Here is a 26122-nt window from a genome sequence, read left to right as displayed (position 1 = left end):
GTGAACAAGCCCATGCAGTCAATCAATTTACACATTGACAGTGGAGAGTGAGGATTGGTCTCATCTGTGGACATTGGAAACATGGGGCATATTTCCTTATCTAGAAAAAGTCACCGAAGCAACTGACTATGCAAAGAAGTGTGTGGAGTTCAATGATGGCCAGTATACAGCTCGTTTCCCGTGGAAAACCGAGCATCCTGAGCTTCCTGCCAACTAAACTATGGTTAAAACCATGACTCGTGCAACTGTGAAGCATCTCGCAAAAGAGGGAATGTTAAAAGTTTTCGCTAATCTCATCAAGGATCAACAAGATCGTCAGTTCATCGAGCAGGTTCCAACTGAACAAATCGCAAAGAGGTGTCACTACTGCGTGAAGAAAGCTTCTCAAACAACTCCCATTCGCATTGTGTACAATTGTTCAAACAAAGGATGGAACGGAATCAGCTTCAATGACTGTGTCGAGACAGGTGCTCAACTTCAGAATGATCAAATTCATTTTCTCTTCAGGTTCAGGACTCACGCTATCGGACAACCTTTTTCGTGCTGCCTATACCCCCTCTTTTGCCCTTAGGGCCGAAAGGCGAAAGACGAAAAGGGTGAAAATGGGGGTAAAAGAGCAAAATTGTGACGTGAGTAGAGTTGGCCTGGGTGAAAATTTTTGGCTTGAATGACGAAATCACAAAACGCCTCCGCTTATATGGACGCCCTTATACATGTGCTGCTGGCTGGCCAGCCTCTGCCTCTTCCCCAGCAGCGGCAACCGAAAGGTGAGAGATAGGTCACAAATTTTCATCTTCTTTCGTTGCCAGATAAAACGGCTTCATAAAACGTATGGAAGTAAGACCTCGAAGAGCCCTATATATTAAATAATATTGAAAGCCGATCATTTATAGCTGATTTTTCATCGCCCACTCAGGTCGTTATTTATTTCGTTATGCAACAACTATGAGTGGTTGCTGAACCATTTAAATTGGAGCTTTCCCCGGCAAAAAGAGAAGGTTTTTTTTTTATTTATTTATTTAATTAAGTTCCCCTAGACCTTTGGAAGTGTTTTCACTTCCCGGTAGATCGTGTCTAGTCATTATCAATTTATTTCAAAATGTTTTGGGGGCGGCACCCAAGGAAAAGTTCCCCTCTGCAGTCTGCACTGCCATAGTCTGCCCCAAAGCCCGAGGGGTTCACCACTAAAAAAATTTTCGTACACCCTGCCAAAAGTACGCAAATTTATCTAAACACGTGTAGTTTACGCAAATTACGCAAAATACGCAAATTTTCGTACGTTTTCGTATACTCAAGACCTAAGTAGTGAACCTAGTAAGTAGGTACCTAAGTAGTACTAAAAATAAGTAAATAACTTATTGATTTTATAATTATAATTATAAGAAATAAGACTTTTTTGACAAAATCCACTGACTTGTGAAGGGCAGTCGATTAAATTGGCTTGACAATCGTTGACATTAAAAAAACAAACGGAAGTATCTATAGCCGTAGCGAAAAATTAAAGGAGCCTTACTATATAATACGATTAAGATCTTTAAAGCTTTAAAGCTAAAGGCAGTCAAATACAAAGAATACATTAAAAATAAAACTTTCATTTTGTCACGTTGCTCAAAATTCAAATGATCTTAGACTTGTTGGCTTCTTCCGCTTCCCGCTTATTCCTCGTTATTAACAGTTGATGTTGTTAGTTAAATCCCTAATTTCTTTCAGAGGAAGATTTTATCGAACGATTATTTGGAATGTAGAAAAAATGCTCAGTTAGCTACTCCATCTTTTGTAAAACTCTGACTCAAGTGTGAATTGAATTCTGGGGAATATTCAAATTTGAACCTTTTCGTACTACTACATCAACGCTGGAATTTGTATCAGGAATATAGTAGGGAAAACAACCGTAGCTTAATCATTTTGTCACACTTTTACCACCTAATCATAAATCTGATAAGAATAATCCCCCGTTCTGTTATCTTTTCGCGGTACCGGAAGTTGTCTTTAAGAATCTATGTGAATAACAAATTTCTTAAATCCGTCGTTTCTTTTTGAGTTGACTAATTTTGGTTTGCCAACAATTTTAAGAAAAGATAAGTTCAACACATCTTTCTACAATGTCTCTAATAAATTTTAAAAACGTTTTCATATTTACAATAATTAAATCCACTAGAAGTGATGTAAAATTCATTTGTGTCGTGTCTGGTAAAATATCAAGTATCTTCAGAAATCTTGTGCGTGTTCAAAAGTTTTTAGGGAATTATACATATTTAAGGAATTAAAATGGGTCTTAAGACTTGAGAGATGAGAGTTTTCTGCTTTCCGCGTTCTCCTGTCCAGTCCTGTCTCCTCTGGTTTTCGTGAGTCTCGTAAATCTTGAAGTTTTATTTCTTTCCTTAGAAATCATTATTAAGGACATAAACGCATTAAGACAATGAAAAAAAAGATTTTTGGAGCTCATGCCGGGCCTTTTCGGAAAGTTAAGGGTAAAGAAAAAAATGTATTTACTGAAAAACTGAAGCAAGAATATTACAAATGAAAAAACTTCCTTGTGTTTGCCCTTAAAAAGGCAGCTCATATCTGTTCACTTGCTTCCAAAAATATAGCGGCCACCGCCCGCGGGTCTTACCGCTTCAAATATACCTTTACGGTATGTTTACTTCAGTCTATGAAAGGAAGAAAAAAATCTTAAGGGATGGGTCAGCAAAAAAGTTTTTTTTGAACCCCTTCCTATTCTGTTGTATAATATACCATAAAAGAATATCATGTGCAATGGTATTACGTGTGCAACTAAAGTAGGTTACGGCTATCGTAATGGTTGGTTAATCTTCATTCATAATCAGTTGAACCACAGTAAGAAATTATACATACGTTTCTGTTTGTTAGTGGCGGACAGGCAACAACAAAGATCCCCTGATATGGGAAGGTCAATCATCAACTAAACTCATCATTATGTAGTACATCCTGGTGTTCAAGAGAGGAAAAGCTGAGAGAAAAACTAATCTTTATGTTATAGCAACTGCGCAATGACTGAATGATAATCAACAGTCAGATTATTTTAAGAGTTGGTTATCAGAAGATTATTATACTTACAAGTTAACTTTTTAAGTAATCAAACATTTACGCAGCAAAAAATCCTTATAAAGTGCAATACGTCGTGTATTTTAACATAGAATTATCTTGAAACTTTTATAACTATGTTTCGATTATCAATAGCAGCGTTTTTTCATAAATTTGCTTTTTTTCCCACTTTTTCAAACATCGTCCCCTTAGAAGAACTGCATAAACAATTTCTACACCACCTCGAGGAGACAAATGGAGACTGAGGACGCGCGAGCTTCTCTGTTGGGCACATCTAGATTTGGGGGGATGGGTGAAGAGTTGCCAGATGTGGCGTCATTCTAGCCGCCAGACAGGAATTTTCCAAACGAGTCAAAAAAACAATAACTTACGGCAAAGTCTAATTGTAGCTAAATGAATTGGGGCAAACTAATTGAAAAAAAAAACTTAGAGGTAGACTGGTGCGATAATGTAAAGTGATGCATGATGCACAGTTTGAGTGAGCTATTGAACAAAACAAGAAAAATATTAAGCTTGAGCTTATGCTTCATGATCAGAAGCTGTTTTCTGTATTCCATTGAGGGAAACGACGATAAATAACATTAATCAAATTACGAAAAGGCAACAATGGCACCCGAATCTTGACAAAAATGAGGAAACTAAAATAAAACCCTGTGACAAAAAAGTGGATGATCATATACGCTGATATATACACTAAGAAAATTTGCGGCAAAAAATATTACTATATCTAAATATTAAATTGGTCCGAAAGAAGAAGAAAGATGAGTGAAAATGATAAAGAGAAAGATGTAATTTAAACAATCACTTATAAATTACTATTTTTTACAACTATTTTTTAAGATAAGTAGTTATCTGATTGACAACGGCGCTGGGATTCCGAAGTCTCCACCAGGACCTAGTCAGCAACTGATACCTAAAACATGAGCGGACAAAGGACGATCTGAATGAACCACTCCTGTTTTGTCGATGGCAGCCAAGCGACCTCTAACAAATGCATGCAGCTGAACGTATAAAGGTTGAATTGTTGCATATAGATCATCCACAATGTTTTCCAAGTTACTGATTCCCAGTTCATTCTTCCATATTTCACTTGTATCGTTAAAACCTAAAATTTCCTCAATAGTAATTGAAGAAATCAAATAAAAGTCGCGTTTACTGTACCTGCTGATTGGACCCCAAAGTTGTTGATTTCAATCATGCGACTAAATAATTGCTTAGATGGCGGTCCAACAGCATTTCGCCAACCGGACCAAGCTTCAAGTAAAGATGAATAATCTCGGGTTTTGGTCATGACGTCTTTAATCTCACTTTCGCCAGTGTAATTTTGACCGGCCACGTTGACGACTGCTTCGGAATAGATTGCTTGCAATCGTGACGAAGTTTCTACCAACATTCTTTTCAAATTATCGTTTTAACATTACTCGTATTAAGAATTATTATCAATAGAAAAGTTTACTGACTTAGTTTGTTCTTCATTTAATCGTGTTCCATGGCACAATCGAGCCATCATTCTCTGTTGTCTTCGACTTAATAGTCCTACAGCCCATCTCTTCCGTTCCTCACATAATTCGGCATTGAATTTCGATCGGGATCGCTCTTCTCTACTCAATTCTTTAACGGCTAATGTCGTTCTGTTGGTGTGAATTTGCCACGATAAAGTCGCATGCCTATTTGCCGCTTTATCGAGCTTTTGGTTAACTTTTGATAACCATTTGTCAGCTGAATTACGATAATCTTCTACAATTTTAAAATATCGAATTTAAAAAATACATTGTTTCGCCTTTTAATTTTATTAATAGTTACCGAGTTGTTGATTTTTTGGGGATGGTGACACCTGACAAGTGACTAAGAAAAGGAGCACTAAGTGGAACAGAGCTAATCGATGATCCATGCCCTTGCAACCGCTCCGGAGAGAGGAACCAGGCCGACTGTCGGCCACCGCTTCGGTTACACCCAAAACAACACCCTTATCTGCGGCGGAGATTGAGTATTTCTAACAACATACTAAATAACTGAGTAATAAAAAACGCTGAAAATTTGTACGCATTAACGATACTCATTGTAGAATTTAAAAAAAAAACGATTAAATAATGTAAATCTTTTAAATAAATGAAATGAATAACGCAAAAAATGGGAAACAAAAAAATAATAATAATAATAACATGCAAAGATGCAATAACGAATCCTGAATAAAAGGAAAACGGAAAAATACTACGATAAAGCTGTGACCTAATTTTTTGGCAGATTTTTTAGGGATTGAGATTTCTACAATCTATAGATGATAATAGATATATATACAGTAGATCTATAGATATTATAACCAACGACGACTCAATTGAATTTATTTTAGAGAGGAAACTTCGGCATGATGGGTTCTAGGGATTTTTCATTATGGGACGAGAAAAAAGTGAATTACTTCAATTGCTCAGCTACCCACAATTTCTTTTAACAAATCACCTAAATTAATCAATCTTACAGAATCGCAATTTGCACCAGTAGACTAGATGCACATTTCTACATGAGATTGTTGAATTAGAAATTTTGTAACCGTCTGACGAAATTTCCATGAAAACAAACTATCACTTTTTTTCAAATTGGGTGGTAAATTGCTTGCTAAAACTCGCACGTTCAGTGTCGGCGTAGATCCAGGGAGATTACCTGGAAATGGAAGAAGAGAGAATTAAGAGTGCGAGGCAAGTTTTACTGGGGAGCGATTAGTCATACTAAGCTTCCGGGTTAGACTCATGACCCTCTAAAAGTTTTCGTCGGATCATGCGCCTTCCAAGTCCCCGTTCTACCAGAGCCCTCCTCTCCTCCTGAATTCACAGCGGGTGAGTGACCACCGGCGGGCGTTGGTTAGTGGCGGTTAGTGGATAGTTAGGGAAACGGGGCCACAGAAAAGAAGGGAGCCCAGAAATGCACTTGTAATTTAATCTAACTACATAATTTATCAGTCTTGGATTACAGCATTCTCTCGTCGGTTTTCAGTTTCACCAATGGAGTCCATGATCAGTAGCGAAGTTTTACCCTGTAAGCAGAATGAACATTGATTTATTCAAAGAAGATTGTTTCGACAGAAAGCAATACCTAAAATAAAGAGGGACTGTGTAAGGAGCCAAATAGAGATATTCAAGGGTAGCAGCCATTGGGTTAGCAAACAAGGGACCTTGTTGACTTTTTATTTAGGAACCTGAGGGTTCCTGTAAATGAAAAAAAAAAACATTAAAAAAATAAGTAAAAGAATAATTCCACAGTTTTAAACATACACTCACGCAATACTTTTCTCGCCAAAATCATCATCTCGTCCAAGGGAACGCCATCACACATCGCTAACAGCCAAAAATCTAAAGGGTAAGACTCCGTGCTATTTTGAGAGCAGTGTAATAGAAGCCGGTTGGGTAGTCGAATGATGCTGCCATGCTGGCCGCCTTAATGATGTTCATGTAGGCCGCATCTTCTCGGTCATTACCTAAATGGCTAAATCAAGAAATAAAATGTAAACAAAATTTAAATTCAGTGACATGACAATGAAGTTACACAGGTAACACTAATCAGCTTTCCTAAGCAATCCAGAAGATGGAATCAGTCAAGTTCGATGACAAAACGAATGATCCGCGTTAAACGTGTCGTCATTGCCTAATATTTTGGAGGGATAACCAGATGCCCTACATTTGGTCTTATAGGCAACATCTAAATAAAAAACCAAACAATCGTTAAAATTGCTATTAGTATGAAAACTTCTCTAAATTTAATGTAAACACAACTTACAATGATGATACATGATCACAATATTTAACCTCTTTTTTTGTTGTTGACAAATAGGGAGATTCCAGGGTAGCAGCCACGGGTTAGCAAAGAAGGAATCTTGTTGTTTGTAAGTGTGGAATGTCGCACATCCGTCCACGTCTAGTTTGACACCAGCGTCACGACTACAACAGCGAGAGTTAGCTTCTTACCAATTTGCGTCACCCGCGAAAATTGTCCATCTTGGTCGAGGTATCCGGAATAGTTTGGTCTGCATCGCCGCCTCCGATTAAAGACTTGTGAATATTTCTTTATTTCCGACTTTTGGGTGTCTTTTTACAAAAATAGTAATTCATCGAACACAGTATATGGATTAAAAGCTTGTATTCGATCCGATGAAAAGTTCATGTATTTCTTTATGTCTTGCTACAGTAAAGCACCCTATACCTTGATAATTAGAGGGAGTGGTGGGTGGCTATAAAATCTCTTCGACGCTCGGTTAAATAAGAATTTTAAAAAATGACTTATTGAAGACGACGATTTTTCCAGGCTTCCAGGAGAGTCTTCTGCATTAAGGGTGCTACCTTCGGTTTCTTGGCCGCAGCTAAAAGTGAACACAATATGTTATATTAATTTGCAAATAATGTTATGAACTTGTTATTAAATCTTACATGCGGAAGAAGAGCTAGAAGATCGCGGAGCAGACCCATCCGTTTTTAATACTTCGGCCACGGCAGTGCTTCCGTTTCCAGCATGATTAGCTGAGGCTTCAAATGGACGAGCTCCAGACTTTGCGTTCGTCATGCTGGCCAGCACAGCAGATGCACCTCGTCTAGCCTTTACATATTTCAACGCGATTAATTGGGCCCTCGGAGGAGACGGATATCAAGACTTACAACGTACAACAAAACGAAAGAGAACTGAAAAGTAAAAATTTAGGGGAAAATTGGAGTACCTCTCCTGGTTTGCCTACACCTCGCAGTGCTTTAGCCACACTCTCAACGTATGCCAACTTGGTGGTGCGCTGTGGTGTAGCCTCTGCCATTGACTGTTTGAGACTTGATGTGACACTCTTGAATCGTTCTTCACTTTCGTTCTTACATTTCTATCGAGCCACGAAATTTAGAAATAGTGAATTTGTAAAGAGAAAAATACGAGGAATAGGAAGGTAAGGAACAGACCCAATACAAGTCTCGTGTAACGTGTGATGACGTCTCATGTATCGTCTTACACGTCCTGTTCTCCTATGGCTCTCCGGAGCGTATGTTATCCCACTAGGCGCATATACTATTATTCAGTCCACTCTTAGCTTCTCTATTGTACTGGTCATCCCTCGACCAATTCCCTTACTTCCGTAAATACATTTATTCAATCAGTCAACATCCTTACATAACGTATTTCAAACTATTGATCCTTTCCCCCCACATCGCTTTTCCTTTTCCGCAACCTCAGCTTCCGCATCAGCTAATCAATCTACAACTACTCTGACTCTGCCGAGTCAGACCCATCACTCACCTCATTATTGCCCATACGTATTCCTATTGCCCTACTGTCAAATATTTCGGGGTACCTTTTCCCCTCATGCAATCTACCGGAACGACCGTGTAATTTAGAGCTATCTCTAAATTAAACCGGCTACACTACTAGTATATAACCCAGCAGCCACGAAATCCTCGCAGTCAGTAGCAGGCCAGTAGCCAGTAGCATCAGTAGTTGCAGAGTAGCAGCATCGACAACAGCAGCAGCAACAGCCAACAGTCCGTCAGCCAGCCGAGCCGCCGATCGTCGACCACTCCGTGGTCTCCTCCTGCTTCGCCAGCAGCCTTTACTCTCCCTCTCTATTCTCTCCTCTATTCTCCCTTGCTACTCTCCCTTTCCATCCTCCCTCTCTATTCTCCCTCTCCATTCTCCCTCTCTCTATTCTTCCTCTCTATTCCCCCACTAAGTGTATGTGCGCAGCTTGTCACTGAATAAAACAACTAGACTTGTTCTCACATCTCGCCAAGTTCCTTTTTCCTCTGGAACAGCTTTCCTATATTCCTTTTGACAAAGAACCTTCCACAGCTCGTCCGTGTCCTCCAATAAATAGGGGTTTTGGCGTTCCAGTAAATACAACTGATGAGAATTGGCTCTCTTAAGTACGGGACGAATAAGTTCATGCGGCACTCTTAGGTAATCGAGAGCTGAAGAAAAGGATAAAGAATTTAATTAAAGAAAATTACATGGTCATATTTTATTATATTTATAATCCACATTTGATTGTAAAAGCCTGCTGCAGCTCTCTTTCAATCTTGGTACAAACGCAAGACCACTAGAACGATTTCCTGATAAAATTTTCGTTCTAAACAGATGGGAAAAAATGGTTTTGCTTGAAAAAAAACGAGTCGAAAGAAATTTAAAAATTTAACATACCTTTTTCCTTCATGACTCAAATCTGTTGGTTCTTCTTCCCTTTTCTTTTCTGCACTGTTTTTTTTTCCTTATCTTTGCTCTTTTTCTTCTTACTGATGTCTTGGATAGACACAGACTCTTCTTTACATTTGTCCTTGAGTGAATCTTTCTTTTTAGAATCCTTGTCCTTTATACGATGAGTTGGTGACGTGCTTGAGTTATAACTAGTTGTTTCTAATTGATGATGGCTGGCGTCTTCTTCTTGTTGATCAGAGTAACTTTGGTCACTGTCACTCTCTCCTGCCGCATCCATCTCTTTCCATTTGTTGACCAGAGATCGTGCCTCTTCTCCAACAGCTCCATCAATGTTTTGCAACCAAATTATTATCCGTCTTATGCCAGTTCCTTTGAGATGTTCAACTCCAATGGAAAGTTTTTTCAATTCAAGTAAACAATGGTGCAACACCTAAAAAATTAATATTCATCTGTGTTTTAGCAAGATGAGATTATTTTTTATAACTGAAACAGTTCATCAACTCACCCTCTGATCTGATCCTTGCAGAATACATATCATAATTTGTACTTGGTAATTTAGTACAAAGATATTTAAATCACTGGATGACATAGTAGTTGTGCAGGTAAGCATGCAATAAGTAATCACAACTAGATTTCCGCCTCGCAAAAGGCTATCAGACGACACACGACACTAGAAAGCATGGTATAATAGGTTAAAAGGTACCTCCATTGGGCCCTTCCCGATTGGGCCCGATTTCAGGCGGTATGGTGGCGTTAGTTGAAGTGGTAAGGGAGTCTTAACATGGGAAAGATAGGAAATATCATCGTATTTTTAATTCTGTTAAGTAGGAAATTACAGTTTTACAATAATTTTTTTTTATTGTTGGAAATATTTGTAGCAACACATTTCACTTTGTTATGTAGTAATGTGGTAAAAACAATATTAAAAAACAATTTAATTGTGGGTTTTTTCGTTTTTCCAGCAATAGCTGGTTTGCTACAGTTCGCGGGGGTATAAAAAGGATAAAGGGAAAAAAAATCTGGGAAAGAGCAGAAACCATGGCAACCAAGAAGAGGAACTGTGTTCCTCTGTATCCTTTTTAGTTAGTAGTTAGTTGGTAGGGTAACGGAACGGAAAAGACACAAACGGAACGTCGGTTAAGTCAAGCCAATGTATTTGTAAATCTTCTACTGGTTGCCTGCCAATAAACACAAATAACACAGGCACTTACGGGAAATCGGGACGAGAGACGTACACAATGAATACCAAACCAGGCGTCTCGACACAAATCAAAATGGAATCCAGAAAGGAGATCCCGTCGTGGGCTCCAACAATTCAAGATACACACACACGATTAAATTAAATAAGTACGAACGTGAAGGACGCCACGCTACGTGACGACCCAGGAAGAAACTCTGCAAGTGCTGGTGAAGCCAAACGGAGAGGAAAAAACGGAGTGGAGCTGTGTGTCACGCAGAGAAAAGATTCCAACTGGTTTTTGTTCGACCCTTTGTTCGACCGTCAGTCTCAAAGGAAACTTCCTAACGACACGGTGTTACTGTGTAAGCCAAAGAGGTGGAATCCTGAACTTTTACGTTTTAAAGATACTGGCAAAATTAGTACAAGTTGTTGAGTAAGTACAGAGTTGTTGAGTTTTTCACAAAATAAGAAATGCGCCATGGGAAACATAAATATAATGGGAGGAGCAAGCGGTTTCTTTGCTGGACAAGTTCCAGTAAAGAATCGCGCCCACCTCTTCGCATCAATTTTATTTGGCTGGGATGGTTGTGTCCTCTTCCAATATTTCCACAACACATCTCCTTCCTCCGGTCTACCCAGTTTCTTGTTGCTTCGTCAAATACAATCGTAAGATCATCGGCCCAGTAATTATATTTATCCGTCGGTGGTGATGGTGAGTTGGCGGAAATATCACCCCCGCATGCTTATCTGTAAAAAAAACTATGCAGACACTGCAACGTAACACGATCATGAAGATATTATAACAAATTTATCGATAATTGATCTCAAATGATAACCGGGTTGTTGTAATCAGGTAAATTTATTTTCTTCACTGGTAACCACTTTGACAACGTCTTCCACCAGTTAGCCGGCTCTGGGATTCGTTAAGTGCTAGCTCTAGAGTGCTCACTGTGAGTGGTATGCGATGTTGCCAAATAAGATTTAAAATAGGAATTAATGTTTTCAAAAAATACAGAAAACAGAATGTTATGCCCTATCTAAAACTCCTTTAAAACCCATAAAACAAATTAATATATTGATTGAAAATAGAAATCTTTTTTTTTAATTCTTACTTTGTAGATTTGGCCCATTTCGAAGGTATTCGATGCCATTTACAACTACAGACATAGTCTGTTAAAATTTGGCGTTGCTAATTTTAATTTTAATTTTGCTGGTATACATGGCGGCATGGATAAAGACGTGGTCTTTATCTGGCGGCAGCTTTGTCAGGGGCTTTGTTAAACAAACTTTTCGTGCCATGTCGAGAATAGGCATGATTGAGAGTATTCAAGGAATCATCTTATTGGGTAAAATACGGCGTCACGTGACTTTCGGCAACGTCTATTGGAAGATTGACTCTAACGTATTCTAATCACCTCAAACAAAATAGCAACACTGAAAATCGTGCCATATCTTGAAATTTCCGTTAAAGTTTGAGAACATGTTCACCACAGAGGAACGTAAAATTCTATGGATCAAACTCGTGATAAAAAGAATCATTAATAATTTTTTTTTATTGGTAACGGTAAAAAAAAGATTGTGTTTAAAACCTCTATTTTGTAGAAATTTTCGTGGACAAGTACGTAAGAATCTTATTGCCTCAGACTGGCCAAAGGCGATACAACTAACGCTCGTTATTTAAAAAAAAATTATTAATCGCTTAGGATAAAAATATTCTACTTGTCATAATGAACTGAATGGACATATAGAATGGACATTTCACCATAGCCTACTCCAATTGGTGGAGTAGGCTATACATTGCACACTGCAGGCTGCAGATCAACTTTCGTGAAAACAGATTGTCGATTGTCGATTTTCAAGATATTTTGTATTATTTCGATTATTTCTGATATTTTGTCGTCCTGTGTGGAATTGTAATCCATGGTACCAATCCCCATGTAAACTGCTTGATATTGGAATTCTTCTTATTTTAAGTAATTAGTTGAACATTGTGTTAGGCAGTTCACATAGGTCGTTTTTGCTGTCACTCAATGTTCATTTTGTACTTGTTCTACATTGTTGGATTTTTCACGGGCAGAGGTAACTTCAAAAATTAAACTGCACTGAAAAGCCTCGGCTGGTTTTGTTGCACTGGAGCTAAGTGGTGAAATGATTTTGATCTAATAAGAATAATTGTAGCAATAATGTTGGTATTTAACAAAATCCAAAGTTGGTAAAACGTGCCTTACTTTACTTTTTTGCACCAATGTGATATGGTCACACGGGATGTTTCAAACATTTCCTTGCTGATTTGACTGCTTCGTTTCAACCACTCAAGAAAGTAACGGGACACTTATAGGGGGCCAGGTTAAGGTAAATACAGAAACGAAAGCAAACTTTTGTGTGAAAGGACTCGTTTGCCAAATGCTCACTACAATCAAACGATTGAAAATTTGCAACAATATGCTGATGGATGATGGCAGCACGACAAAATCTAATAACTAATGCAATCATGGCTGTTTTGCTAATAATGGCATTTCACCATAGCCTACTCCAATTGGTGAAGTAGGCTATAAACTTCCGTGAGAACTGATTGTCGATTACAGTTTCTCAAATCTGTCGGTTTCTGTGCATTGACCGTTAAAATGTAGGCCGCCAAGGAGACAAAGACCGTGGCAAAGGCCTACTGACATAGTTTTCTGTTTATTTTTTCTATTATTTAAAAGTATTCTATTTACACTGAAATCAATTGACACAGAGCTTTTTTCCTCATTCATTTTACACAAAAATTATAATTTTTTTAAGTTGGAAAACATTACAGTTGAGGGTCAAATTAAATTAAATTACACTTATGTGGGTGTATTCACGAGGACGCGATTTTCCCTATCCCGCCTGCTGCATTTCTTTCCTTCCATTTCAACTATTCTACTGATGGATCACTTTTGGATGCCTGGCCGTATTAACTGGGCATAAAGGTGGGAACAATTTATCTCTATTCTTTCTTTTTGTCTCTTTGGTGGCGTTGTTTATAAATATTTAGACAGTACGGAGTACGATTACTTTTGAGGTAGGCGGTTGAACTTGTTTCTCTTGCAGTTTTTAATTGACCCAGTCAGGTTTTTTAAATAACTAATTTAAATAACGACTGCTGATCAGGCTTGTTTTGTACCTCGCAATTTTGTAGGAATCATTTACTTCATAGAAAATGTTCATGTACAAGTGGGACCTTTCGCCACACCTCCTCAGTATGATTTGACGGTAAAGTTTCTGATGCAACGAACTATACATTAAGGGCCAACATCTCTCAGGTCTCAGCATAAACTAATATGTGTTTAGAGGAGCGAGGTCCAAAATGAGTAAGTTTTTGAATAGTTTTGTTGTTGTTTTTTTTTGTGCAAAATTTAATCATGTATTTCTTTTTCAGATTCCGGCACACCACCGTTGCAACCTGTGCCTGTCAACAACGATGGTGCCTTGGCTGCTTTGCCCCCACTGGCTCCTGCACACATCCAGTGTCATCTTAATATTGACGGACCCATTTGTTTTTCTCACAAAATATGTGAGGACCTTACCTGTGATTCGTTCAACGAAGCAAGCTGGATGTTACAGCACTTCCGTACGAGTTCGAGGTAAATTGTTTATTACTACTTTTTATGTTAAAAAATGTCTATAGAATATTTAATTTCCCGTTATGTAGGACATCCATTTAAGGCTGAATTACAATCCAATGATGATGAGGCTGTGGGAAAAAGATTATGTGCGACAATCTACATTAACCAACTTATCAAAATTGGGGCCATGAACAGCACCTGCTTGCCGGTACCAAGATTTGAAGCATTCATCAATGAGATCAAGAATACAACCGTAGCAGGGGAAATTTTTCCCTGCATAACGCCAGGGTCATTGTAGAAAATTCACACATTTCAAATTTCGTTCAAGTAGGGAAGAGCGGGGCTATTTTGAACAAAATTGTGAAAACTTTGTTATAGTTTAAATTTATTTCAATACAAGCTAATATAAGTATTTGTTTTGATACCAAAATGTAGCCCAGGTTTTCTTCTTTTAAAAACTTCTTTAAACAATGTTTTCTAGTAATAAATAGCTTAAATATTAACGGTTTAAGTTTACAGACTTTTTGTACTGTTTTATCCCGCCGAAGGGGCTTTTTTGAACAGTTTAAGAATATATATATTTAAAATAGTTTAACCCAATATTTATTATGTATTAATATACCAATCAAACCGGAATTTTATTTCCGTTTTGATGGTATAATTTTTGTGTTCGCTTAAAGTAATGGAAATCAAAGAAATGAAATGAAATGAAAAAAAGTATAAGAAAAGTTTTGTTTTCTTGTTTTGTAGTCTGTTTAGCACAACAAGCAATTTTGTGTATGGCGTTCAAAATAACCCCGTCAAAATAAGATTGACATTTTCGTTTATTATAGCCTTTTAATGACAGGGAGGAAATAATTAGCATTGCCACGCCGTCATTGGACGAATTGATCGTGATGAACGCTTCTGCCTGAAGAGAAGAGTTCAAAAACGTCCGTGAGGGCGACCATATATGACTCTGTCGAACTTGATGTAAGACGTTCAATCCGGAAACAGTTTGCTGAGTTACACGAGTGGGTGATCAAAGTGGATGATGAAATCTTGCAATCCACAGAAGGATATGCAATTCATATCTTTACAAGCAACAAAGATATGCAAGTTGAAAAGTTTTAAAGAGAAAGTTGAAAAATCCGAGATAAGGGACAGCTTAAAAGATCACCTATTGAGAGGCTCTGTTTGTGAATAATAGCAAAAATTCTCCATAAAAGATGACCGGTATCTTGTACTGTCTAATGCAACGTACAACGCCTAACCTGTCTGCTAGTAGGCTAGTCTAATAGTATTTTATTCCAATTCAAATTAAGTTCCCGAATTATTTTTTCTCTGTTGATGTTGTTAAATAAATAAGATCAGCAGAATCGTCTAATCTTTACTGAAAATTTTCAGACCCATAATGGTCAAACAACTTTGACTTCATCTATTGATTTTGGAATTTGGCTCATAGCCATAGAAAGCCATAAATTGGCTGATTTTCTTTTACATTGATCAACTCGTCTTTGTTTTCTTCAAGATATTTCATTGATTCAAGAATTGCCGAGTCTATTTTTGAGACTACTTCGCCCTGCTAAATTTTGTGAACTAATCCTTTTAACTTCTCTATGTTGAACATATTCATTGTTTGAATCAATTGCATTTGGTTTGTTCTTCCCATTTACAAAAAACTTGATAACATGTTATATGGTAACATATTTCACGAGTAAACAAATCACCAATGGGATTTATGTTAGCCAACACTTTCCCTAACCAGTTGTCATTCCTTGAGTAATTCTTTTTTGTCGTAAAATAACTAACTTAAATGTTTGTTTTATTTAAAAATGGGAGAACGGATGTTGCAGAGTGCAGTGGGTGATGGGTGTCAGTTTTTTACCTCCTTCGAGAGAAACGCTTTTGTCCTTTCTTTTGTTTTACCCCTCTCCTCTTCATCTCTTGCCCTTGGCTTTGTCCTCTTCCATCTCCTCGGTTCATTGTTAATCACACAACCGAAAGGTTCTTTTCCCATGTTCGGGAAAATTTTTATCCCTCAATACAGTCAATTCAAACGAAAAGAAAATTCTACTCTTAGTGTCAAATAGAAACATTTTTGACATTTTTGGAGCCGTAACCAGGATAATAGGTCCTGATACGTCTAAACAAGTTACGCACAGCACGTTGGCGTCACAGCACGTGGCGGCCATCTCTCTCTCTTGTAGCAAGCAAGCTCGAAAACACAACGTTTGATTTATCCATCATCATCCGTGATCATCCACCATCACCCACTGTGGTGCCGTAACCAGTATCCACTTTCATCGACCGTTGGGGCAACACCACGTGAGGCCACCGACATTTTTGGACCTTTTCGACTCCAATTCAGTAACTTGGTTCGAATTTTATTTCTTTGGAATGGCGGATCTAGCACGTTTGGTGGTTCTACGAAAAGGTGGCAGAACAGCAGCCACGCGAATTTCAGAAAGACTCGACGAAATTGTTGGAATGGTGGAAATGTCGCCAGAACAAAAGGTTTATGAAGTAGAGAGAAATTTTTCAGAACTCAACTCACGTTGATTAGCTCTAGAAGGTCTTGATGAACGAATTCAGGAATTTATTGAAGAGGATGATTTACGGCGAGAAGTGGAAGATACTGACTTAGCAGCAAATATTCCCTTTTGAACCGCAATAGATCTCCATCGCTTTCAACTCAACGTTTTACGACGCAGGCACCATCTTAATAGAGGGCAAAATCAAGTTCCACGTGTTAATGTACCCAACAGATCAACCAGCAGACCCAAGTTATCTCTTCCTCGATTCAACTGGGACTTCCTTCAGTGGCAGCCTTTCTGGTATAGGCATTCTGCGCAAAAATCGACAACGACGATACCCTCGCTGAAATCAACAAATTTAATTATCTTGTGGGTCAACTTGACCAAAATGTGTTAACTACGGTAGCAGGGTTGACGCCATGTAATGAAAACTACGAAGTGCTGATTGATCTTCTCAAAGAACGCTATGGACTAAAACCTAAGGTAATTGCTGCCTACCTGCGCGCACTTTATAAAATTCAGAAACCGGAAGCCAATTTGAAAAGTCTCCTCAGCTTTTACGATCTTGTGGAATCGTACGTGAGAAGTCTGGAATCTCTTGGGAAATCTCCAGACTCTTACGGTGATCTTTTGGTATGCATCTTATTGGACAAACATCCTAGCGACGTGCGCAAAAGTGTCACCCGTCAGCACAATCAAGACGAGTTTACTCTCGAGCAGTTTAGAGATGCACTAAAAGCAGAATTAAGAGTGATGGAAGCTGGTCAATTCTCCTCGTTACCACAAAATCAACCCCCACGACAGCAAAATCCAAGACAATCAGTAACCCAGGTAACAATTTTCATGTCGTTTTGATGTGCTGTTGAAATACTTTTGACATCAACTTTTAGACAAAAAAAGAATGAAAAGAGTAATATCGTTTGGATATCAATGTTGTCGCGCCAACGAAGTTCGTTTGGACATGAAAAAATAACATCAATTTTGTCACATGAAAATGACGTTTGAATATTTTTTCTCCGTATGACATTGAAACCACGTCTAATTATGTTTATAACAAAGATATACAAAACACTGCCTTAAATGGATGTCAATTAAACCGCATGACATTGATATCAATAAAAATGCATGAATTAGATATCACTGTTAAAAAACTTAACAACTATAAACGCCCTAAATTCTCGCTAAACCAGATCTGGGGTTCCCAAACCCGAAAAATTTGTATCGTATCGCAATACGAAACGTTCGGGGTTGTATAGAAGACTAATAAAAGATACGACATGGGCCTGTATAGAACCTTCAACTTTTGACTTCCGAGCTCAGCTCGCTAACCACTTGACCAATTGACTTATTAAAATGTTATATATTTATGAATTACATTCGAACCTGTACGTAAGGACTAAGAAAGTTTTATAGTCTTTGTTAGTATAGAAAATAAGAGTTAGAGGGTAGCGGGCGTGTTGGTCGAAAAAACTAGTACTTAAACTTAATATTATACGATAGAATACTTACGTTTTCAGAAATCGATATAATTTTAATAAAAGGAAAGGGATGCATGCTTGAAAATATTTCAAGTTGGAAAATGTGATATGTATAAATGAAAATTGATCTACTTGACAAGTAGTTTGCAAATACTTTTGATTAATACACAATTTTGGTTCACTGCACGTCAGTTTCATGTGATCTATCCTTTCAATTTTATTTGGGCAGTTAAAAAAATATATGTTATTGGTAAAAGCAGTGGAAGATTAATGTGTGCGTTTCATATTTCAAAAAGGATGTTAAACAGCATTAATTTGTTTATTAAGATGTCCATTTTCTATTTGAAAATGTATTATATAGAAAATAGTACATCATTTAAATGTCCGTTTCATAGCATAAATTGTAAAAGAAAAACGATGTGAACATAAATTTGTAAATTACGTGTCCAATTTTTATTCGAAAAATGATATAACGAAAAGCATGTCAATAGCAAGTATTTGGAATATGATGTCAATATTAATATATCAATTTCATGTCAATTTTGCATTTCAAGAATTTGTATCGGAAAACGTTACATCAATAACATGTCGTTATGATATTTTAAAAATGATATTGAATTTTACACTTAAAGTACGTGTCCATTTTTTATTCGAAAAATGATATTTAAAAAAGAATGTCAATAGCAAGTCATTTTCTTATTTGAAATATGATGTCAATATTAATATATCAATTTCATGTCAATTTTGCATTCCAAGAATTTGTATCGGAAAACGTTACATCAATAACATGTCGTTATGATATTTTAAAAATGATATCGAATTTTACACTTAAAGTACGTGTCCATTTTTTATTCGAAAAATGATATTTAAAAAAGAATGTCAATAGCAAGTCATTTTCTTATTTGAAATATGATGTCAATATTAATATATCAATTTCATGTCAATTTTTTATTTCAAAAAATTGTATCGGAAAACGTTACATCAATAACATGTCGTTATGATATTTTAAATATGATATTTTAAATATGATGTCAAATTTTACACATTATTTTCGCATGTTTTTAATTTACGTAAAATTACTGAATGTCAAATTCACGTGATTTGCATATACAAAAATTGATGTCAATTTTTGTACAGTAAATAATACATTAAAAAATATCAGAAAATAGATTAGAATTTTTCATTAACAAATGTAATGTCACATACATATCCATTTCGTATCATACATGGGATGTCAAATAATTTATAACAAATTCATGTCAAATTCATGTCAACTAATTGACAGGAACATCAAAATGACATGGGAATATCAAATAGACATCCCAATGACATCCAATGCTACCTGGGTAACCATGTACAACGGTGCCAACAATGGAAAGCCTCCGTACACAAATGAGAGAGTTGCTGATCACCTCAGGTTTCGCTAATTCCAGTTCAACGCCAGAGTTTTACGAGGTAGTAGAGCTAAGCGTCCTTTTAAACGACGGAACTAAAATTGCCATTCGAGCAATAGGGATTGATTTTCTTATTGATGAACTGGATGACAAGTATCGTGACAACTAGTACTTGAACTCGCTCACTTGAAAAATCTCAACTTGGCTCATCCTTAAACAGGAGATAAAATGTTTCAAGTCGATCTTTGACTCATCGGAGCCGACTTTTACTGGAGCTTCATTGGGGACGAAAAACCAATACGCGGTCAAGGTCCGACTGCCATGAATTCGAAAATTGGGTACTTAGTGTCGGGACTATTTGAAAGTGTAAAAGTGAACAAGCCCATGCAGTCAATCAATTTACACATTGACAGTGGAGAGTGAGGATTGGTCTCATCTGTGGACATTGGAAACATGGGGCATATTTCCTCATCTAGAAAAAGTCACCGAAGCAACTGACTATGCAAAGAAGTGTGTGGAGTTCAATGATGGCCAGTATACAGCTCGTTTCCCGTGGAAAACCGAGCATCCTGAGCTTCCTGCCAACTAAACTATGGTTAAAACCATGACTCGTGCAACTGTGAAGCATCTCGCAAAAGAGGGAATGTTAAAAGTTTTCGCTAATCTCATCAAGGATCAACAAGATCGTCAGTTCATCGAGCAGGTTCCAACTGAACAAATCGCAAAGAGGTGTCACTACTGCGTGAAGAAAGCTTCTCAAACAACTCCCATTCGCATTGTGTACAATTGTTCAAACAAAGGATGGAACGGAATCAGCTTCAATGACTGTGTCGAGACAGGTGCTCAACTTCAGAATGATCAAATTCATTTTCTCTTCAGGTTCAGGACTCACGCTATCGGACAACCTTTTTCGTGCTGCCTATACCCCCTCTTTTGCCCTTAGGGCCGAAAGGCGAAAGACGAAAAGGGTGAAAATGGGGGTAAAAGAGCAAAATTGTGACGTGAGTAGAGTTGGCCTGGGTGAAAATTTTTGGCTTGAATGACGAAATCACAAAACGCCTCCGCTTATATGGACGCCCTTATACATGTGCTGCTGGCTGGCCAGCCTCTGCCTCTTCCCCAGCAGCGGCAACCGAAAGGTGAGAGATAGGTCACAAATTTTCATCTTCTTTCGTTGCCAGATAAAACGGCTTCATAAAACGTATGGAAGTAAGACCTCGAAGAGCCCTATATATTAAATAATATTGAAAGCCGATCATTTATAGCTGATTTTTCATCGCCCACTCAGGTCGTTATTTATTTCGTTATGCAACAACTATGAGTGGTTGCTGAACCATTTAAATTGGAGCTTTCCCCGGCAAAAAGAGAAGGTTTTTTTTTTATTTATTTATTTAATTAAGTTCCCCTAGACCTTTGGAAGTGTTTTCACTTCCCGGTAGATCGTGTCTAGTCATTATCAATTTATTTCAAAATGTTTTGGGGGCGGCACCCAAGGAAAAGTTCCCCTCTGCAGTCTGCACTGCCATAGTCTGCCCCAAAGCCCGAGGGGTTCACCACTAAAAAAATTTTCGTACACCCTGCCAAAAGTACGCAAATTTATCTAAACACGTGTAGTTTACGCAAATTACGCAAAATACGCAAATTTTCGTACGTTTTCGTATACTCAAGACCTAAGTAGTGAACCTAGTAAGTAGGTACCTAAGTAGTACTAAAAATAAGTAAATAACTTATTGATTTTATAATTATAATTATAAGAAATAAGACTTTTTTGACAAAATCCACTGACTTGTGAAGGGCAGTCGATTAAATTGGCTTGACAATCGTTGACATTAAAAAAACAAACGGAAGTATCTATAGCCGTAGCGAAAAATTAAAGGAGCCTTACTATATAATACGATTAAGATCTTTAAAGCTTTAAAGCTAAAGGCAGTCAAATACAAAGAATACATTAAAAATAAAACTTTCATTTTGTCACGTTGCTCAAAATTCAAATGATCTTAGACTTGTTGGCTTCTTCCGCTTCCCGCTTATTCCTCGTTATTAACAGTTGATGTTGTTAGTTAAATCCCTAATTTCTTTCAGAGGAAGATTTTATCGAACGATTATTTGGAATGTAGAAAAAATGCTCAGTTAGCTACTCCATCTTTTGTAAAACTCTGACTCAAGTGTGAATTGAATTCTGGGGAATATTCAAATTTGAACCTTTTCGTACTACTACATCAACGCTGGAATTTGTATCAGGAATATAGTAGGGAAAACAACCGTAGCTTAATCATTTTGTCACACTTTTACCACCTAATCATAAATCTGATAAGAATAATCCCCCGTTCTGTTATCTTTTCGCGGTACCGGAAGTTGTCTTTAAGAATCTATGTGAATAACAAATTTCTTACATCCGTCGTTTCTTTTTGAGTTGACTAATTTTGGTTTGCCAACAATTTTAAGAAAAGATAAGTTCAACACATCTTTCTACAATGTCTCTAATAAATTTTAAAAACGTTTTCATATTTACAATAATTAAATCCACTAGAAGTGATGTAAAATTGATTTGTGTCGTGTCTGGTAAAATATCAAGTATCTTCAGAAATCTTGTGCGTGTTCAAAAGTTTTTAGGGAATTATACATATTTAAGGAATTAAAATGGGTCTTAAGAGTTAAGACTTGAGAGATGAGAGTTTTCTGCTTTCCGCGTTCTCCTGTCCAGTCCTGTCTCCTCTGGTTTTCGTGAGTCTCGTAAATCTTGAAGTTGTAAAATGCAACGCTGGAATTTGTAGCAGTCAACTATAAGAAAAATTGGAGGAGGGAAAACAAACGTAGCTTAATTGTTTTATGACACTCTTTTCTTGCATCTCTATAATACCTGATAAGTTTTCTCTCGTTCTTTTATCTGCTCTGCTCACGGCTCATGACCATTATAGAACGAGCTAAAAGCCAGAAAACCAGCTTTTCCGAAGTTGTCTTTAAGAGACTGAACGAGTGAATGAAAAACTTCTTTCAGCTATAGACGTCTTTTTTTTTAGAACTTTGGCCAATTGTGGATTGCCAATAACAGTTAAGATGAGGAATGTTTCTGTAAGTCCAAAACACATCTTCCTACAAAACTTCTAGTTATTTTAAATTTAAATTCATGTATTAGTTGAAACAACTAATGATACTCGAAACAACTAGAAAAGAGACTCTGTTATGCTTAAAATAATCTAGTCAAACTGTCTTATCAGGTTACTTCAGAGATGTTGTGCATGTTCCTAAATTCATGTTCTATTTAATCAATCTTTTTTCATATCTTTAGATGATGACGAGTGCTGTAAAACGAGAAGTGTTTCATCTAATTCACTGTGCTGCCTTAACTGGAACAATTATTTTGGTGATAAGTCTGGGTGGTGGACTGGGAGAAAATAATTCAATCGCCTTTGAAACAGAAGAATCTTTGAGCTCATGGGAACAGTATGGATTTTTTCTAGCTGCAGTTCTCTATGTTACTAGGTTCTTGACACTGTTGTGCCTACCCTTGGCTTTATTCAACTTTTTGGGTCTTGTGCTTTTTAATGCATTTCCTGATCAACCAAAAACAAAGGTGACTAGAAAAATTATTGTTTTTATTGTTATTTTGAATATGAACTGTCTACTAAAATTTAAAATATTATAGATTTTCTCAAGGCGCGACCACGTCAGTGTTCCTTTTGTTTGCTTTCGTGTGGTTACTAAAGGAGATTTCCCCCAATTGGTACGCAATAATATTTTGAAGAACCGAAACATTTGTGAGGAAACTGGTCTTGAGCACTTTACATTTGAAGTTGTGACAGACAAATCAATATCCTTGGTCACTAGCAAAAAAGTACGTGAACTAGTTGTTCCGGAAGATTATGCCACCAAATCTGGAGCTTTGTATAAATCAAGGGCACTTCAATATTGTCTGGAAAAAGAGGTTAGTTGCGTTGCTAAACGTACATACAAAATACCACAGATTCATTTTCTGTGTGCGACGAAAATGTAGGTCAACAATTTGAATAATGAAGATTGGATCGTACATCTTGACGAAGAGACCCTACTTACGAGCGGTTGTATCAAAGGGATTGTAAATTTCATTTGCGAGGGGAAACATCATTTTGGTCAAGGCGTGATAACATACAATAATGACGAGGTAATGAAAACAATTGTAAAGTAAATTTTTCTTAATTTATGATAATCTTTCATAGGTCGTCAACTTGATGTTAACTTTGTGTGATTCAATTCGTGTCGCCGATGATATGGGAAAATTGCAATTTCAATTAAAGGTGATGCACATGCCAATTATGGGATGGAAAGGATCGTATGTCATATCGAATGTAAGTTAACTGATACATTTCATTGTTCTAAATAGTATTCATTATATATTGTTTAAAGGTGGGAGCTGAGAGAGATGTAAGCTTCGATCATGGACCAAGAGGCTCGGTGGCAGAGGACGCTTACTTCGGACTCATGGCAGCCAGCAAGGGCTACTCGTTTGGTTTCATCGAAGGTGACATGTGGGAGAAATCGCCTTTCACTATTAAGGATTTCCTGCGACAAAGAAAACGATGGCTACAAGGACTTTTACTTGTTGTTCACTCGTCAGAAATTCCTTTAAGGTAAATAGCCAAATTTTAATTTTTAAATTTAATATATCATTTTGACAATCTACTTATAATGAAATTTTAGGTTTCGAATTCTTCTTGGTTGCTGCGTATATGCAACAGCGACGGCACCGTTGTCCACTTTAAATGTGTTTCTTCAACCATTGTTCCCAATTCAGATTAGTCGTGTAATTTTACACTCGAGCACATCAATGGCTTTCTCACCCAATTAATTTCTATTAATAGTTTGTAGATCTCTGCGGATGCTTCGTTGGAGGCGTTATCATCTACATGAACCTATACGGAACGTTCAGATCCTACACCTACAGTGCCAAGCACGTTGGGATAGGCAAACTCCTACTTCTATTCATCCTAGGATTTGTCTTGCAACCATTTAAATACATTTTGGAAATTATTGCTATTTTGTGGGGCTTAATGACACCCAAAAACGGGTTTGCAATAGTTGATAAAAATGTAGAGCAGAACGAAATGGAAAACACGGTTTCCGTTGTTCCTTGCTGAAATCACTCAAGTAATCAAAATCTATTTATACGCTTAAACTGCCTTGTCCACCCCATTGTTTCTGAATGCCTAGCTGTTAATGCTAGCGCAAAGTCTGGCAATATGGAAATTATATAATATTTTTTTATGTAATTTAATATGCCTTCTCTGCCACAAGTGTAGTTTCATTAAAGTATGTTTTTTGATGAAAATTGGATGTTGAAAATTACTGTTCTTGGCCATCGAACCGACGCTTGCTGATGATCATGGTATAGGGTACGGTATCGTTGAGTATGGTCTGCTTTTTCGCACAACAAATAAGATTGCAGAAATATGGCTAAGTATGTTACACACAAAAGGGATGCATTGTTCTTCATGGATTCATTTTCAGACAGGAATCTTCAAAATTAAACTATTTATTTTGCTTCCAGGGCCTTGAATTAGGTTCAAGGCAGTTAACCAAAGACATATTACAACCGCACATCTTGAATTTGTGTGTTGACAAGGGCGGAACATGATGTCCCAAAAAGAATAGCCATCTCCATATTTTCTCTTGCACACATAACAGTTTCCGTTCAAACTGATTTTCCTCAATCGCGGCCTTATGATTAGTGATTACGATGCCATCAACCCAGCTTTGTTGGGTATCCATTCGTTAGAAATTGATATTTTGAGAGCTGTCCGTGTTTCGGTGTTTCACACACTTTTTGTCACTGGTTGTCGTTAAGTTGAAATGCCTTATTTTTCTATGATTATTATTTTTATTATTTGAAACAATAGAGACTGAAACGAGAAATCGACTGGCATTCGATAGAATTCGCAGCGGCTTGCCGGCGTTGTGCCTCCTTAAACCCTAAATTTGACCGGCTGCCGGAGAACCGCTATCATTGCCTGCTGTCTCGCATTCTCGAATGGACATACCACCTGGAGGTCTTGACTAAGAAACCACCAGTTAGTATTAAACAGTTGGATCATTACCTGCCCCCCCCCCCCCCATTTTTTTGTCCGTCTCCACTTGGACCAACATGCAACATGGGCGTCTACGGGCGTCTACGAGTTTAAGCACCCGGACACGGATTCGGTAAACTCCTCGAAAATAAACTCGCGGCCACAGAATTCCCGTATATATAGTATAACCTCTACGTACTGAGTGTCACCCAAATTTCCGGAAGCATTTATTTTGTCGGTTATTTATGATTTTTTATGTTTGTCATATTTTTAGATTGCTCAAAAGGATGTAAGGGTTGGGCGCGGAAACGCTCCAACCTTTCTGACGGGATGATGGTTCGTTCGAACAACAAACGGTTAAGTGGTAATGACTGCTGACATCAAGGACTCGAATCTTCTTTGGTTGCACTCAGTTTGGGCCCGAGTTAGGGGTCAGCCAGCGCGGACGGAGGGCGTCACCGTCAACGCAGAAACTCTGCCCGTCTTGATGTCCCAGTCTCGCCGGGGTGATTTCAATGCACATATCTTCTTCTCGGGAGTTAACAATTACATTGCAATCATGGCGAAGCTCTCGGCTTCGGCCACTGTGATAAACCACAATTGAATCTCTGGGTTTCTGTATCACTCGCCGATTCATCTCTCTGAACACGACCCCTTTTTTTTTGTTCTCTGTTCGTCGTTGTTCA

At 37.5% G+C, this 26122-nt stretch overlaps 3 protein-coding genes across 3 annotated transcripts; 1 reads left to right on the top strand and 2 right to left on the bottom strand.

Moving 5' to 3' along the window:
• Positions 1-3965: 3965 nt before the first annotated feature.
• Positions 3966-5002, bottom strand: LOC124200608 (angiotensin-converting enzyme-like). Its single transcript, XM_046596879.1, has 4 exons — positions 4870-5002; positions 4527-4803; positions 4228-4460; positions 3966-4171 (listed from the first exon to the last, which is right to left on the bottom strand). Exons 1-4 carry the CDS (start codon positions 4955-4957, stop codon positions 3966-3968), a joined length of 804 nt encoding a protein of 267 aa, XP_046452835.1. The 5' UTR covers positions 4958-5002.
• A 2332-nt stretch (positions 5003-7334) lies between these two features.
• LOC124200607 (transcription elongation factor B polypeptide 3-like) lies at positions 7335-9826 on the bottom strand. Its single transcript, XM_046596878.1, is given in 7 exon segments — positions 7335-7414; positions 7482-7647; positions 7766-7915; positions 8791-8993; positions 9033-9151; positions 9339-9667; positions 9743-9826. Coding segments are annotated over 7 exon segments (1131 nt in total).
• Positions 9827-22173: 12347 nt separating this feature from the next.
• Positions 22174-24700, top strand: LOC124199675 (beta-1,4-mannosyltransferase egh-like). The gene is made up of 8 exons (XM_046595592.1): positions 22174-22467; positions 22685-22969; positions 23042-23320; positions 23390-23536; positions 23592-23720; positions 23779-24002; positions 24073-24175; positions 24234-24700. Exons 1-8 carry the CDS (start codon positions 22453-22455, stop codon positions 24507-24509), a joined length of 1458 nt encoding a protein of 485 aa, XP_046451548.1. The 5' UTR covers positions 22174-22452; the 3' UTR covers positions 24510-24700.
• Positions 24701-26122: the final 1422 nt, after the last annotated feature.

Source organism: Daphnia pulex, chromosome 8 (assembly GCF_021134715.1).
Source record: "Daphnia pulex isolate KAP4 chromosome 8, ASM2113471v1".
Lineage (NCBI taxonomy): Eukaryota > Metazoa > Arthropoda > Branchiopoda > Diplostraca > Daphniidae > Daphnia > Daphnia pulex.
This window is presented reverse-complemented; position numbering and strand designations above follow the sequence as displayed.

Coding starts and splice junctions, on each gene's coding strand:
- LOC124200608 (XM_046596879.1), bottom strand. CDS start 4,957: ATGGATCATCGATTAGCTCTGTTCCACTTAGTGCTCCTTTTCTTAGTC. Junction 4,804..4,869: donor CCCAAAAAATCAACAACTCG/GTAACTATTAAT, acceptor TTAAAATTGTAG/AAGATTATCGTAATTCAGCT. Junction 4,172..4,227: donor CTTTGGGGTCCAATCAGCAG/GTACAGTAAACG, acceptor AGGAAATTTTAG/GTTTTAACGATACAAGTGAA.
- LOC124199675 (XM_046595592.1), top strand. Junction 23,721..23,778: donor GATCGTATGTCATATCGAAT/GTAAGTTAACTG, acceptor TATTGTTTAAAG/GTGGGAGCTGAGAGAGATGT. Junction 24,003..24,072: donor TCGTCAGAAATTCCTTTAAG/GTAAATAGCCAA, acceptor ATGAAATTTTAG/GTTTCGAATTCTTCTTGGTT.